The sequence below is a fragment of the Oryx dammah genome, unplaced genomic scaffold (genome assembly GCF_014754425.2).
Source record: "Oryx dammah isolate SB20612 unplaced genomic scaffold, SCBI_Odam_1.1 HiC_scaffold_1, whole genome shotgun sequence".
Classification (NCBI taxonomy): domain Eukaryota; kingdom Metazoa; phylum Chordata; class Mammalia; order Artiodactyla; family Bovidae; genus Oryx; species Oryx dammah.
The window spans coordinates 65,757,161-65,772,679 of record NW_024070185.1 but is presented as its reverse complement, the minus strand read 5'-3'; the positions used below and the strand labels follow the sequence as shown (position 1 = coordinate 65,772,679).

Here is a 15,519-nt window from a genome sequence, read left to right as displayed (position 1 = left end):
TGAGTGAACTCTAGGAGTTGGTGATGGACAGGGAGGCCTGGCGTGCTGCAATTCATGGGGTCGAAAGGAGGCGGACACGACTGAGCGACTGAACTGAACTCCTTGGTGGTCCAGTGGCTGAGGCTCCACCCCGCCAATGCAGGTGGCCCAGGTTTGATACCTGGTCAGCTGGCTTCCCAGGTGGCGCTAGTGGTAAAGAATTTGCCTGCCAGTGCAGGAGATGTAAGAGACTTGGGTTAGATTCCTGGTTGGGTAGATCCCTTGTAGAAGGAAATAGCAACCCACTCTAGGGTTCTTAGGGCTTCCCTGGTAGCTCAGAGGTTAAAGCATCTGCCTGCAATATGGGAGACCAGGGTTCGATCTCTGGGTTGGGAAGATCCCCTGGAGAAAGAAATGGCAACCGACTCCAGTACTCTTGCCTGGAAAATCTCATGGATGGAGGAGCCTGGTAGGCTACAGTCCATGGGGTCGCAAAGAGTCGGACAGGACTGAGTGACTTCACTTTCACTTTCACTAGTATTCTTGCCTGGAAAATTCCACGGATAGAGGACCCTGAAGGGGTATAGTCCATGGGGTTGCAAAGAGTCCAACACAACGGAGTACACATACACAGACACAGGGAACTAGATCCCACAAGCTGCAACTAAAGATAGTGCATACTGCAGCGAAGATTTCCCATGACAAAACTAAGACCCAACACAGAGAAATAAATAGCTAATAAAAAATTTAAAAAAATAAAACAAATTCATAAACCAATTAGTTGAACCCTTTTATTTTTCTTTAGGATCTCTCTTCAGAACTCTAGACTTGTCCATTCAATAAGCCTTCCAATTTGCATTAGGTGTTTTTGTTTGTTTTTCTTGCTAAAAAAACCTGTTTTGGTTATTCTCAGTTTAAATACTGAGAATACTACTCAGTTTAAATACTACCTCCTCAAAGGAATCTTCCCTAACCCCCTGAATCTAAAGTGAAAGTGAAAGTGAAGTCGCTCAGTCGTGTCCAACTCTTTGCGACCCCATGGATTGTAGCCTATCAGGCTCGTCCGTCCATGGGATTTTCCAGCCAAGAGTGCTGGAGTGGATTGCCATTTCCTTCTCCAGGGGAATTTCCCGACCCAGGAATTGAACCTAGGTCTCCTGCATTGCAGGCAGATGCTTTACTGTCTGAGCCACCAGAGAAGCCCCCTGAATCTAAGTTATCCCTTATTCCTGGTCACTCTTCCATATCACCACTTTAAACTTTCTTCACAGAACTTATCACTGTCAAAGTCATCTTTTTTCAATTATTTATTTACTTGTTTATTGTCTATCTCCCTCCTTTGGAATGTAAGCTCCCTGGAGGCTAGGATTTTGTCTATTTTATTCACTCTTCTAATCCTGGTTCCTGGAATACCTGCTACATAGTAAAATCTCATTAAAAATACTGAAAAAATGAAAGAAAAAATAAGACTCAGAGAGGGTAAATTTCCCATGGTCACAGAGTAGTTAAGCCACAGTTTGAACCCAGCAGCAAAGCCCATGATCCAGGGTGCTTGACTCTATTTTCACAAAAAACAATGGGACAAGGGCTTCAGTTTACAATATTCTTTTACATACATTTATTAATATTTAATTTGCTTCTTCATGTAATCTAGTGTGATAGAATCACAGCTTTGTGTTTACTGGATGTAGAAACCAAAGATCAGAAAGGTTTAGTAACTTATTCAAAGTCACCATCAGAGGGAATTCCCTGGCAGTCCAGTGCTGGACCAGGACTCCATGCTTCCACTGCAGAGGGCATGGGTTCAGTCCCTGGTTGGGGAACTAAGTTTCCGCAAGCTGTGTGGTGCAGCCAAAAATAAAAGGCACTGTCAGAGCAATAGAAGAGCAGGTAAATAATAAGGCAGAAATTTTACTTCCCAGGAAGTATGTACTGTATGTCTTTCTCTAAAGCTCATGCTCTTATGCTGATAATCATAGGTATTTTATACATGAGAATGGCTCAGCAAAGTCTTTCATCAGGAAGTCTAGGAGGGGAGCTGGAGGGGGACGTGATGTTAAATGTGTTTGTTCAGTCGCTAAGTTGGTTTGACTCTGCGACCCTATGGCCTGCAGCATGCCAGACTTCCCTGTCCTTCACTGTTTCCCAGAGTTTACTCAAACTCATCTCCATTGAGCTGGTGGTGCCATCCAACCATCTCATCCTCTGTCATCCCCTTTTCCTTCTGCCCTCATTCTTTCCCAGCATCAGGGCTTTTTCCAATAAGTCAGTTCTTCATATCAGATGGCCAAAGTATTGGAACTTCAGCATCAGTACTTCCAATGAATATTCAGGGGTTTGATTTCCTTTAGGACTGATTGGTTTGATCTCCCTACAGTCCAAGGGACTCTCAAAAGTCTTCTCCAGTACCACAGTTTGATAGCAGCAGTTCTTCAGTGCTCAGCCTTCTTTATGGTCCAGCTCTCACATCTGTACATGACTACTGAAAAAACCTTAGCTTTGGCTGTATGGACCTTAGTCAGCAAAGTGATGTCTCTGCTTTTTAATACACTAAGTTTGTCATAGCATTTCTTCCAAGGAGCAAGTGTCTTTTAATTTCCTGGCTGAAGTCACTGTCTCAGTGATTTTGGAGCCCAAGAAAATCTAAACAAAGCCCTGCTCTTGAGGACAGCAGAGGCGTGGGAGCCCTATGTTATCTGCTCTGGGTTTGCACAAGGATCTCTAACCCACAAAACAGTGGTTTGGGATCCTTGAAGGTAATGGTGAAACTACACTGTCTTGTAAGACCCAAGGTGTTTCAGAGTAGCCTAAGTTGAGGACCTGTGTCTTTCTGCAGGTCTAGCCTTCTTGCCCGCCAGTGTGTCCTACCTCATTGGCACCAGCCTCTTTGGTGTGCTGTCCAACAAGATGGGTCGGTATGTAGCCTGGGGATCTGGGAAAATTCAGATGGAAGAGTCTTCTGAGGTGTTCCCTGCACCTGGGATGATGGATGATAGCTTGTCTGAGGTTGAAAATTTAGAACAAGAACTGGCAGATGCTTGTTCTAAGGGTGGGAATGGATAGCTGGTGAGGGCAGTATAGAGAAAGGACTGGTTCTGAGCTTGTTGCTATGGAAGATGCAGTGAATATATGAGGGGCAACCTTTACTTTCCAGATGTTTATTGTCCAGTTGAAGAGATAAAATAAACTTCACAGAGAACAGGTATGGAGAAAACAGTACCCAGAGGCCACTTGTTGTCAAACTGTTTTCCATGGAGCCCCAGGGAACTCTCAGAGGCCACCAAGTGTAAAAAGGGTTAGGGGCTAAGAGGTATAAGTCTGAATTTCTTTCCTCCAACTACAGCGAGAACAGGTTTAATTTTACCTTTGGAGTGTGATGTAAAGATTTGAAAAGTAATTTAAAAAACTATTTCCATAGGAAATCAGAGAAGGAAGGAAGTTTGGTATGTTTTGTGGTTTTTGAGATGGACCCTGAAGACCAGATAGAATATGTATCGATGAGAGGTATAGGCTGAGTTAAGCAACAGCAACATTAAGTTAGAGCATTATTCCCAAGGGGAAAGGACCTTCTGAGTCAATTGATTCCTCTTCTAAGGGAAGGAAGACCGTGTCCCATTGCTCCTTGCCTGCTTCTACTCTGGGAAGAGGTGTGGAGCCAGGGAAGAGATGAGGGGTGAATAAGGGGCTGGGGAAGGGCTCACCTGAGTACAAACTGGTCCTGTAGAGATGTGTTTATCTTCTCACATCCCAAAGGGTTCCTGGAATTAGGGATAGTAGGACTGGCCAGTGAGTTGTTGATGGGTAGCAACTGGAAGGAATCTCAACCCTTAGCACTGTTTGAAAAATGCTGTTTTTTTTTTTTTTCCTTTTTTCTTTTTTTTTTTTTAGGTGGCTATGCTCCCTGATTGGGATGTTGGTAGTAGGTACCAGCTTACTTTGTGTAAGTATAATAAGGTCTTTTGGGGAGAGTCAAAGGGTGGGGAGAGTGTCGGACACTTAAAGACAACTTTCCTTTGAAATGAGCAGAGGATTGACTTGGCAAGGACTGTCAGAAAGACTGTTTCTGTGGAATTTAGGTAGGAATTTGCCCCTAGGGGAGATGCTACGCCATCCCACTAAAAGGAGGTGGGTAAGGAGAGGAGAGGGCAGTGGGGGCAGCTGAAGACAGAAATCTGAGGCTTTATGGATGGCCACATGAAGCAATGGGCTTCTCAGGGGGTGCTAGTGGTAAAGAACCTGCCTACCAATGCAGGAGATGAGAGAGATGGGAGTTCGATCCCTGGGTCAGGAAGATCTTCTGGAGGAGGAAGTGGAAACCCATTCCAGTATTCTTGCCTGTAGGATCTCATGGATGGAGGAGCCTGGTGGGCTACACTCCACAGGGTCACACAGAGTCGGACACGACTGAAGTGACTTAGGGTGTGTGCACATGAAGCAATACACGTTGGCATCTATTTTGGGGGTCTGTAGAATGGTGCATTTTATGCCTTCACTTACATACCTCACAGTGACAGGATCGCAGAAGCCACTAGAGGAACCTTCATTATCTGTGCTTCCATCTCTAGCACCAGAGTGTTTGGTAGAGGAAGAAAAAAAGAAGGGCTTTTCTATTTTCAGGAGCCCCCTCCAAGCCCTCTAAACCTACATTTTCTCCTCTCCAGCATGGCGATCAGAAGCACCCTTGCCTCCGGGGCTTGAGGGGGAATGAGATGGCCGCAAAGCCCTGAGTACAGTGCTCAAGAAAGGCAGAAAGTCCTGATCGGGGGCTGGATCCAGTCCCAGCTTGGCCATTTGTTGCTCGTGTGACTCTGAGTTCATTACATCACCTCCCTTGGCTCAGCAACCACATCTGTGTAGAGGGGATTCTGATGCCATCTCGAAGGATTACCCAGACCAAAACTGCAGTGGTGTCTGGCTCATAGGGAGCCCGCTGTGAATCTTAATCAGTACTAGTACTAAAATAGAAATATCCCCCATGGGCTTCCCTCGTGGCCCAGTGATAAAGAATCCTCCTGCCAATGCAGGAGATGTGGGTTCGATCCCTGGTCTGGGAAGATCCCATATGCTTTGGAGAAACTAAGCCCATGTGCCACAGCTATTGACGCCTGTGCGCTTAGAGCCTGTGCTCCACAGCAAGAGAAGCCTCCACAGTGAGAAGCCCTCACACTGCAATGAAGAATAGCGACCGCTCACTGTAACTAGAGAAAAAAAAGCCCACGTGGCAACAAAGACCTAGCACATCAATCAAAACATAAAATTTAAAAAGAAATAATTTAAAAAAATTTTAATTCATTCCTAAAACCCTGTTTTTAGCTAGTGACATCTAAATGGTATGTAAAGCCTCTCAGGGGTGAGTATGCTAGTGTAGCAGGTGGGGGAGACAAATGCCCAGGGAGGGAGGGAGGACCCAGCAAAAGAGGAAAACAAGGCTTCCGTTGGGGATCGGGAGGGTAAGAGAGTGAATGTCACAAGCCGCTGAAGCAGCAACACAAACCACGCCACCTGCCCCTCTAGCTTGTGGATAATTGGTTGTTGACGACTCTTTGTTTGTCTTCTTGCTCCACTGGCTTCAAGTTAGGGTTTTACTAAAATCTCTGTATGCGTCTCTACTTCTGCCTTGCAAATAGATTCATCTGTACCATTTTTCTAGATTCCACATATATGCATTAATATATAGTATTTGTATTTCTCTTTCTGACTTACTTCACTCTGAATGACAGACTCTAGGTCCAGAGATGCAGACACAGACAGGGCTGGGGGTGGGGGGAAGGGAAGGTGGGATGAATTAGGAGATTGGAATTGACATATATACACTACTGTGTGTAAAATAGCTAGCTAGTGAGAAGCTCCTGTATAGCACAGGGAGCTCAGCTGGGTGCTCTATGATGATCTAGAGGGGTGGGATGGGGAGGAGGGGGGAGGGAGGGGCAAGAGAGAGAGGATGTATGCATGCATATGGTTGATCCAGTTCATTGTACAGCAGAATCTAACATAACATTGTAAAGCAAGTATACATCAATTTTTAAAAAGATATAAAAAATAAAAAAATAACAACAACAACACCTGTGGATGATATTGCAGATAGAAAAGAGAGGAAACTCCACTCTAGGTATAATGAGGACAGAAGTGTGTGTCTGGGTGGAGGGGGTAGAGGAAGGGGAGGGAGAGTCCATGGGCCATTCATTGCTGTGACTCCAGAGTCAAACCCGAGGTTCACACTTGATCCACTGCTTATGTTCTGAAACTGTTGATGGGACATTGAACCCAAATGGCACCAGTTTAGATTTCATCGCTGTAAATGGAGGTAAAGATTCTTTTTCATCAGAGGTGTAAGAATCAAGAGATAACACATGTGGCACATAGTACCTGGTTGATAAATGCATTTTGTAGGAAAACCCTTTGTTTTTGTGCTGTCCTACCTGACACACACCCCCACCCCCCACTGGATTCCTGATAATTCTTCCTCCTTTTCTCCTGCAGGTTCCTTTGGCTCATGATATTTTTGGTCTCATTGGCCCCAATGCAGGGCTTGGCATTTCCATAGGTAAGAAGTACCCTTAAAGGAGACCGGAAGCCCCTGAATGTTGGCTCGGGGTCAGATCAGAGGGGTTACATGGAAAGGCAGGGGGGATAGGAGAGCAGCCGGCAGGGATGTCGAGAGACAGGTTCATGACTCCTGGGGGGAACGGGTGTCAGTGAAGAGGGAGGACAGACGGCAGGCAGAGACGGTGGAGTAAAGCGGGAGGGGAGGAAGGGATGTTACAGACAGGGTGGGGGGTGTGTGTAGGACTGACGGCTGTGCCCTACTTGCTGTGACCACAGGCATGGTGGATTCCTCTATGATGCCCATCATGGGACACTTGGTGGACCTGCGCCATGCCCCGGTCTATGGCAGTGTCTATGCCATCGCTGATGTGGCTTTTTGCATGGGCTTTGCAATAGGTATGTTGGCAGAGAGACAGGAGAACACCAGGACCTGGTAACCCAAATCTCCCTTTATGGACTGTTTACCTGCCGAAAGTGAGATATTTGGCCCTGGGGCATCCTCTGGGTCACCTTTAGCCCCTAGCATGGTGTCCTCCAAGTGATCAAGAACCAATAGGTGCTTGCAGATTTGCTTTATTTCTCACAGGTCCATCCACCGGGGGTGCCATTGTGCGGGCCATTGGCTTCCCCTGGCTCATGGTCATCATTGGGGTCGCGAACATCATCTACGCTCCCCTCTGCTACTACTTGAGGAGCCCCCCTGCCAAGGAGGAGAAGCTCGTAAGGGGCTCTAACTACTGCTCAAGAAATAATTTGTTTCTTTCATGTCTCTCTCGTTCCTTTTAATTCTGTGCTTCTTTTTTTATATATCTGTTTTTATTTATTTATTTGACTGTGCTAGGTCTTAGTTGTGCCATGCGGGACCTTAGTTGTGGCATATGGAATCCAGTTCCATGACCAGGGATCAAACCCAGGCCCCCAGCTTTTGGAGCGCCAAGTCTTAACCACTGGACCCCCTGGGAAATCCCTATCTTGTGCTCCTATTTCCTCCCTTTTTGATAGGCTTTCTGCTCTGTCATGTTTTCTGATTCCCCTTTCATCTCCATCTTTCCTTTGTCCCCTTCCTTACTTTTTCCTTCTCTACACAACCACTTTCTCTCTTACACTGGTCAGTTAGAAAGGGTCCTAAGTACAGAAGGAAAATGGGAGGCTTGTAATGCATTGGGGTCAAGGACCATCAAAGGCATCATGTACTTGCAGTACTTATAGCAAAGTGTGAACTGCCAAATGATGCCCACAACGTGGACAGAATCGCACTGGGCACATTCATGCATTCATTCATTCACTCACATCTGTCATTATCCTTATCAGGTCTTTTCCTAAAGTACCAACAGCCCAGGGGAGAGAACCACAACAGATTATTTTAGTTAACAGATACTTTCTTCTTACTGCAGCAGGAGCACCTTGAGGGTCTGGGTGGGTTGGGGGCAGGTGTGTGTGCTGCATGCTAAGTCACTTCAGTCATGTCTGATTCTTTGCAACCCGTGGACTGTAGCCCGCCAGGCTCCTCTGTCCATGGGATTCTCCAGGCAAGAATACTGGAGTGTGTTGCCATCCCCTCCTCCAGGGGACCTTCCTGACCCAAGGATTGAACCCGTGTCTCTTAATCTCCTGCATTGGCAGGCGGGTTCTTTATCACTAATGCCACCTGGTAAGCCCAAGGGTGTGGATGTGGAGGCTGCTTAAAGGAACAGAAAAAGACAGGAAAGTCCGATGAGGGGTGATGCCCATTTCAGCTGGCTCCTATAGCCTGTGCTACTGCTATTAGGATTCAATGAAAAGTTTATCACATGATTGTCCTAACCAGCATGGCTCCATCTGGTGCTTTGGGTGGACTGTGCACGTATATGAAGCAGAACGAGGGTCCTTTTCTGGTTCCTTGAGTCTTTTCTGAGCAGCCCTAGACTTGGATGAGCTAGTGTGGGAGGAGGAATGGGAAGCTGGTGAGAGACGGGCAGTGATTTCTCTTCCTGCTTCTTGCTGCAGGCAGTTCTGAGCCAGGACTGCCCCATGGAGACCTGGGTGTATGCAGCCGAGAAGCACACAAGGCAGTTTCCTCTGGGGGAGGACAGCGATGAGGAGCCTGGCTGTGAGGAGTAGCTGCAGAAACCGGCCCCTGGACCTCGTCACATGAAGCTCAGACTTCAGTGACCACTTTGTTCCTAGACCTAGATCACCACGGACTGTTCAATAAGCTTCACTTCTATCTCCCCTGGTGTCTCCTTTCCTCCCCTCCCATGGGTGCTGCCCCCAGGTTCTCTCCTCTTCTTTGTCACTCACAGCTCTCCCTCTAAGCTTTGATGCCTCAGCTGGCCCACCTGTGGTGGGAGGACAGAGTGCTGTTTCTTCCTCGGCTTCTGTCAGGCTGTGATGGGTTCTGCAAGGAGTGACTCATTTCATGGAGGCGGCAGTGAGCACTGTGTTCCCTGAAACCAGCGGGGTGGCTGACAAACCTCATTTCATCTGTTATCTGATTTTCTCTGGCAACTTCCCAACAGTCTATAAGAGTTTTGTTCTCTGTTCCTCGACGTGGTCTTCCCTGAGTTTCCCTAGATGAATTAAAGCGTCCTCAATCCTGTACTGCTGCTACGTGGCCAACTTGGGACATCCTTTGGCTGTTTGTTTCTAAGCTGAGTGTTTTCTGTGTGGCCAGACCTACAGCTGCTGAAATGAGTCTGTCTTCAGTGACAGGAGGGCTCCTATATTCCTCATTACCAAGGGGAACTAGAAAAAATCTGCTTCTCTTATGCTTGAGTTACTGACATTCTCATGATGTCCCCTGTGGGCTTTTTGTGCCTTACCTTAAATTTCTTAGATTCTGAGAAATAAATATAAGAGGAGAGAAAATGCAGTTTCATGGGAAGAAGTAAAGCAGCTGTGCTAAAATCCCTTCCAACGGTGGGTTTCCTAACACGAGGGTTATAATGAGGCATTGTTCACATTTGCTAACGACTAAATTGTTCCCTAATGCAGACATGGCAAACTTTTATAGCATAGGAGAGTGTGGATGGAAATATAGTAGGTCCTATAAATATTTTGACATTTACCAAAAATTTTTTTTGAAATAGTTGCTAAAACAAGATTTCAAAGAGATGGGAGACACAGCAGTTACCTTCAAGTAGCTTCCTATCCCTTCAGGCAAACTGGATATATGCGTTCATGCTCAGTCGCTCAATTGTGCTCAACTCTTTGCAACCCCGTGGACTGAAGCCCGCCAGGCTCCTCGGTCCTTGGGATTTCCTAAGCAAGAATACTAGAGCGGGTTGCCTTTTCTCCACCACAGGATCCTCCTGACCCAGGGATCAAACCCACATCTCTTATGTCTGTCTCCTGCATTGGCAGGCAGACTCTTTGCCACTAGTGCCACTTGGGAAGCTCCAAAGTGGGTATACACCGAATAAAAATGATCAGTGCTGCAAGTTTGTATATACTTTATATTCCAGAATAAAGAGGCAGGGATGCTCATGTTCAGGTGGAGGTGGAGGCAGAGGCAGGAATGGAAAGACCCACAAGCACAGACTTGGGGTTCCTGGATGTTAGATTGGGGGTGGTCGGGCGTTACTCTGGAATGATGCCTGGCTCTGATGACGGAACTCCTCTGCAAGAGTTCGGTGAGTTTAGTGCAAGCCCTGAATCATCAGAACACACTCTAGCTGAACCTCAGTGAATTTGTACCACTTGGATAATGGGTATGTGATTTATGGATGTGTTTTTAGGGAGTTGGCATTAACTAGACTGACTTGATTTGCAAAACACGACTTACATCATCATACTTATATCACCATTTAGTCAGGATAATATTATCTCAGATTTTGAAGGAGCTCAAAGATAGGATTAGGAAATAATTCTTCAAAATATGGAATTGGAGACTGCAAATTTAGACTGAGTGTATGGCCACTGTGATTCTTATACAAGGTGGGAGTGGAACAGGGTAGGGTGTGGAGGCATCAGGGGCACTGACGATGGTGTACGTGTGCGTGTGTGCTAAGTTGCTTCAGTCACATCCGACTCTGTGACCTCATGGACTGTAGCCCACCAGACTCCTCTGTCTGTGGGATTCTCCAGGCAAGAATACTGAAGTGGGTTGCCATGCCCTCCTCCAGGGGATCTTCCAGACCCAGGGGTCGAACTCAGGTCTCCTGCATTGCAAGCAGATTCTTTATCATCTGAGCCACCAGGGAAGCATGACAACAATACACTGCTGACTCTCACATCCACAAGGAGGACAATTTATTATAAAGGGCAGGCTTGTTACAGAAATTGTTCACACATTAAAGAAATAGGAAGAAAAAAAAGAAAGAAGAAGAAAAAAAAAGAACAAGAAGAAAAAAAAGAAATAGAGTTTTTGAAGGAGTAATCCATCTTTAACTTGCCAGTTAACATTCAGCAATTTAAAACACATTTAAGGAAAACCAATGGATGCAATTTAGTCAGGCTTTCAAAATAATGTTGATAACAGTCAACACCAAACACTACAAAGTAAGTCAGGACACATTTTTTAAAACAATTATAGGTCAGAAATAGGTAAAAATATAGCCTATATATGGAAGATTATTTAAAGAAAGAGAATCCTATAAAAATAGGAAATGAATTAGTCTTTATTAATGCTTTTACAAATGATATTAGGAAAAGAATTCATGGTAAACATTCACATTCATAGGTGACGTTAAATTCTTTTAAAAATGAAAATACCAACCCAACAAAAATGAGCAATAAAAAGTTTCTTTTTGTTTGGTTTTTAGTTTGGGGTGGTTGTGTGTGTGTGTGTGTGTGTGTGTGTGTGTGAAAGTAGCATAAAGTTTAGATGGCCTCTACCATGGCAAGGTTGAAGAGTCTTATGAAAAAGAGGAGCTGCAGAGGCAGAGACTATAAACATATTTATAGGGTGAGAAGCTCAAACTAACAATTAGATGCAACGAAGGAGACAGTGGAACTCAAACTATTGTGCTCAATTTGTTTTTTAGTCACTAAGTCATGTCTGACTCTTTGCAATCCCATGGACTGTAGCAAGCCAGGCTTCCCTGTCCTTCACTGTCTCCCAGAGTTTGCTTAAATTCATGTCCATTGAATCAGTGATGCTATCCAATCACCAACAGGCCAGAAAAATACTGGGTTTCTCAGAGTGTTGGAAACAAGTCAGGTGATATTTTATTTCCAAAGTACAAAAACCGAGTGGAAGCCAGAGCTCCACAAATTAAGGCAGTACCTGTGGAGTGAGAGAAAATACAGAAGAGGCCCATGAGAGGATAAATGAGTGGCAGGGAGAGTGGTGTGAAGACAGACAGGGAGATTCTTCTGGGGAGGGACCAAACCCAAAGGGTAGTCAGTGAAACAGCTAAAACTTTTAAGAGAGACACCATCTCGGTGGCCATTGAGCCTCAGAACACTTCTACAAGGGGCTATTTCAAATACACTATGGAGGGCTTCTCTGGTGGTCCAGTGGTTAAGAGTTCAGCTTGCAATGCAGAGGACACCCTTTCAGTTCCCGGTCCAGGAAGATCCCACATACTGAGAAGCAACTAGGCCCAAGTGCCACAGTGACTGAGCCCCCCAGCCTAGAGCCTGTGCTCGGAAACAAGAGAAAACACTGCAACGAAAGGCCTGTGCGTCACAACTGGAGAATAACCCCTTCACAGCCACAAAGACCCAGAGCAGCCAAAAATAACTACATAAATAAATAAAAATTATTTTAAAAAAAGCACTACAGAGCTCAAGGCAAGAGTTAATATTGGAGAATATTATCCCCACTGGGTTGTTTTACTTTATGGAGTATCATAACTCCAAGACATAGCCCAAACTGAAAACAATATATTTTCTAGGAAAATTTAAGTGTTTCTGGAGGCAAACCTATAATACTCATGTGAGTCAGTTCTCTGAGGCTGACCTGAAGAAAGGGCACCATAGTCCTTGCATACAGCATTCCTGGGTGGCCTGAATCTGTCTCTGTCATCCAATACCTGTTTGTCCTTCCCCTGTAGACTGAGCTTTATGGCTGATGCATCAGGGTAGCTGTGTCACACCAATTAGTCATGCTGAGTTCACTTGTACAGTGATCTTGGGAGGAGCACAACTTTCTCTGGAAAAAAGGGAGTATTGAAACAAGTGGTTTTGGCACACAGCACCCCCCCTCCCTTGCTGTGAGGGTCTTGAGAGAGGAATGCTGAGGTCATAAGGTGATAGAAGGAAGACCAGATCAAGAGTAAACAGACCTGATCCTAGTCCTGCTTGGCCACTAGCCAGCTATGTGTCCTGGGATGGGTCATTTCACACCTCTGGGCTCTAGAATGCCCTCACCCTGCAAATCTGGCTTTCTGTGGTTCCATCTCACCACTGGCTTATTTTGGGGGCCATCTGCAGTGAGTGCCAGGAGCGGGGCCCGTGTGAAGGGCCGGAGTCAGAGACTCAGTCCATCCATCACTCCAGCAGCACCTCAGAAATACAAATGTGACTTGAGGCTTCAGTTCCTGGATCCAGGAGATTATGGGAAATAGAACATGTTCCCTCCTCCTCCTCCTCTTTTTTTCTTCCCCATCCTCCTCACCCACCTGTTCTTCCTCCCCTTTCCCCCTTTCTTCTTTGTTCTTCTTTGAAGGGTGAAGGGCATAGGGTAAGCAGAGGCAAGAGGCCTGATCAAGGTCTGCATTCATCCTCCTAACTGAGTCAATACACAGTCTCCCGAAGTCACAAGGAAGAAGATTGAGATTGTTGGGTCAAATCTTGCTTGTTTTGGCTACTCAGACTCTTGGTCCAGGTCAGTGACTGACAACTATTCTTTTTTTTAATTATTATTTTAAGTTTTATTTTATTTATTTTGGGCTGTGCCAAGTGAAATACTGGATCTTTAGCTCCTCAACTGGGGATTAAATCTGTGCTGCCTGCACTGGAAGTGGAGTCTTAACTACCAGACCTCCAGGGAAGTCCCCTGACAATTATTCTTAAAGGGAGAACTGCATGGTCCTGGGTGTTGAAGGGCCAGCCAGACAGGGTGGATGTCACAACTGATTGCTGAGCAAATCCTCGTGGGAAAGCAAGAAGCTCCGTGTGTACCGGTGCAGTATAATAGAGTGACGTGCCAGTGTGCAGGTGGTCTGGCGCTCACCCGAGATCAACCATGGAAGAGTGGAGTGTCGGGGATCTGGAGACAGGGCAGAAAGCTGGTGGCAGAACTCCACCGCATAGAACCAATGTGACAAGAAAAAAGCCCTTATTTGTAAAGTGAAAATAATAGCAATACTATTATTGTGTGTGATGAAGATTAAATGAGATAATAATACATGAAATAGGAATACACTTTATCAATCACCAAGTCCTTGAACGGTAGCCCCCCAGGCTCCTCTGTCCATGGGATTCTCCAGGCAGGAATACCGGAGTGGGTTACCATGCCCTCCTCTGGGGGATCTTCCCAACCCAGAGACTGAACCTATGTCTCTTATGTCTCCTGCATTCGCAGGTGGGTCCTTTGTCACTAGTATCATATCCTTTAATCTGTGTTTTTCTGATGTCTTCTTATGATTAGATTGAGGTTTGCATTTTTGAGACATGCACTACAGAGATGATCAACTCTTCCCAATGCATCACATCAAGGGATACATAATATCTCTTATTATTGGCAATTTTAACCTTGATCACTTGGGTAAGGTGGTCTCTGTCAACATTAATTGAGATTTTAAAAACTGAGGTATAGTTGATATACAATATTACGTTAGTTTCAAATGTACGTCATACTGATTCAATATTTTTATAGATTATACCCCAGTTACAGTTATTATAAAATATTGGCTAAATCCCCTGTGCTATATGACATATTCTTGTTGCCTGTTTATTTTATACATAGTAGTTGCTACTGCTTAGTCACTCACCCCTATATTGCCCCTCCCTCCTCCCCTCTCCCCACTGGTTACCACCAGTTTGTTCTCTATATCTGTGAGTCTGTCTCTTTTTTGTTATATTCATTCCTGTGTTTTATTTTTTAGATTTCCCGTATTAAGTGATACCACGCAGTATTTATCTATCCTGTATAACTCATTTCATTAAGTGTAATACCTTTCAGGTCTATCCATGTCATTACAAATGGTACAACTTCACTTTTTATGGCTGACTAGTATTCCACCATGTATTAATGCTATGTCTTCTTTATCCATTCATCTATTGATGGACACTTAAATTACTTTCATATCTTCACTATGGTAAATAATGCTGCTATGAACATTGAGGTGGATTTATCTTTTCCAATTAGAGTTTTCATTTGCTTTAGATATATAACCAGGAATGAATTTACTGTATCAATAGTAGTTTTATTTTTAGGTTTTTTGAGGAACTTCTATACTATTTTCCATGGTGGCTGCATCAATTTACATTCTCACCAACAGTGTAAAAGGAATCCCGTTTCTCCACATCTTCGCCAACATTGTGGTCTTTTTAATATTAGCCATTATGACAGGTGTGAGATGACATCTCATTATGATTTTGATTTGCATTTCTCTGATGATCAGTGATGCTGAGCATCTTTTCATGTGCCTGTTTACCACCTGTATTTATTTATCCAACATTTTCATCCCAATGATTTCCAAAAATTTCTTACTATTTCATGTAGTTTCATCTACTTTCCCCAAATCTTTCTTCTGAATCCTTTCATCGGGTAGCTATAGAAGCTTATGTGAATTAAAATCTTTCTAGCTCATTTAAAGAAAGATGGAGGAAAAAATTGCTCATAGCTTCAGTTTGCTTATAAAGACATTGAAAAGAGCCAGAGTTGAGAAAGTTTGGAAGAGAGTTTGGTCTGTGCCTGAACTTGTTTTTCACATTTGCTGGAGTAGTCTGAAGTTAAGCCTTTTTTTGTAATTGGCCTGATTGTTCTTGTTAGCAATTAGCTGGGGCAGGACCACAGTAGAACTTGTTTTTGGCATGCAAGTGTTGACTAAAAAAAGATGTACAACTTGAGAGTTTTGAGTGAAGTTTTATTTGGGGCAAAATGAGGACTGCAGCCCAGGAGGC

General features: G+C 44.7%; 1 protein-coding gene across 2 annotated transcripts in view; it reads left to right on the top strand.

The window, feature by feature from the left end:
- The window catches only part of SLC18A1 (solute carrier family 18 member A1), a 43,070-nt gene extending 34,022 nt beyond the window's left edge, over positions 1-9,048 (top strand). The window contains exons 10-15 of one of the 2 annotated variants that reach the window (XM_040239155.1): positions 2,816-2,894; positions 3,868-3,919; positions 6,460-6,523; positions 6,802-6,921; positions 7,112-7,245; positions 8,512-9,048. In XM_040239155.1, coding sequence (XP_040095089.1) covers positions 2,816-2,894; positions 3,868-3,919; positions 6,460-6,523; positions 6,802-6,921; positions 7,112-7,245; positions 8,512-8,625 — 563 coding nt within the window. In that variant the 3' untranslated portion in view covers positions 8,626-9,048. The remainder of the gene's footprint in view (positions 1-2,815; positions 2,895-3,867; positions 3,920-6,459; positions 6,524-6,801; positions 6,922-7,111; positions 7,246-8,511) is intronic. The other variant, XM_040239160.1, reaches the window with a different exon arrangement.
- The last annotated feature ends 6,471 nt before the right edge of the window (positions 9,049-15,519 follow it).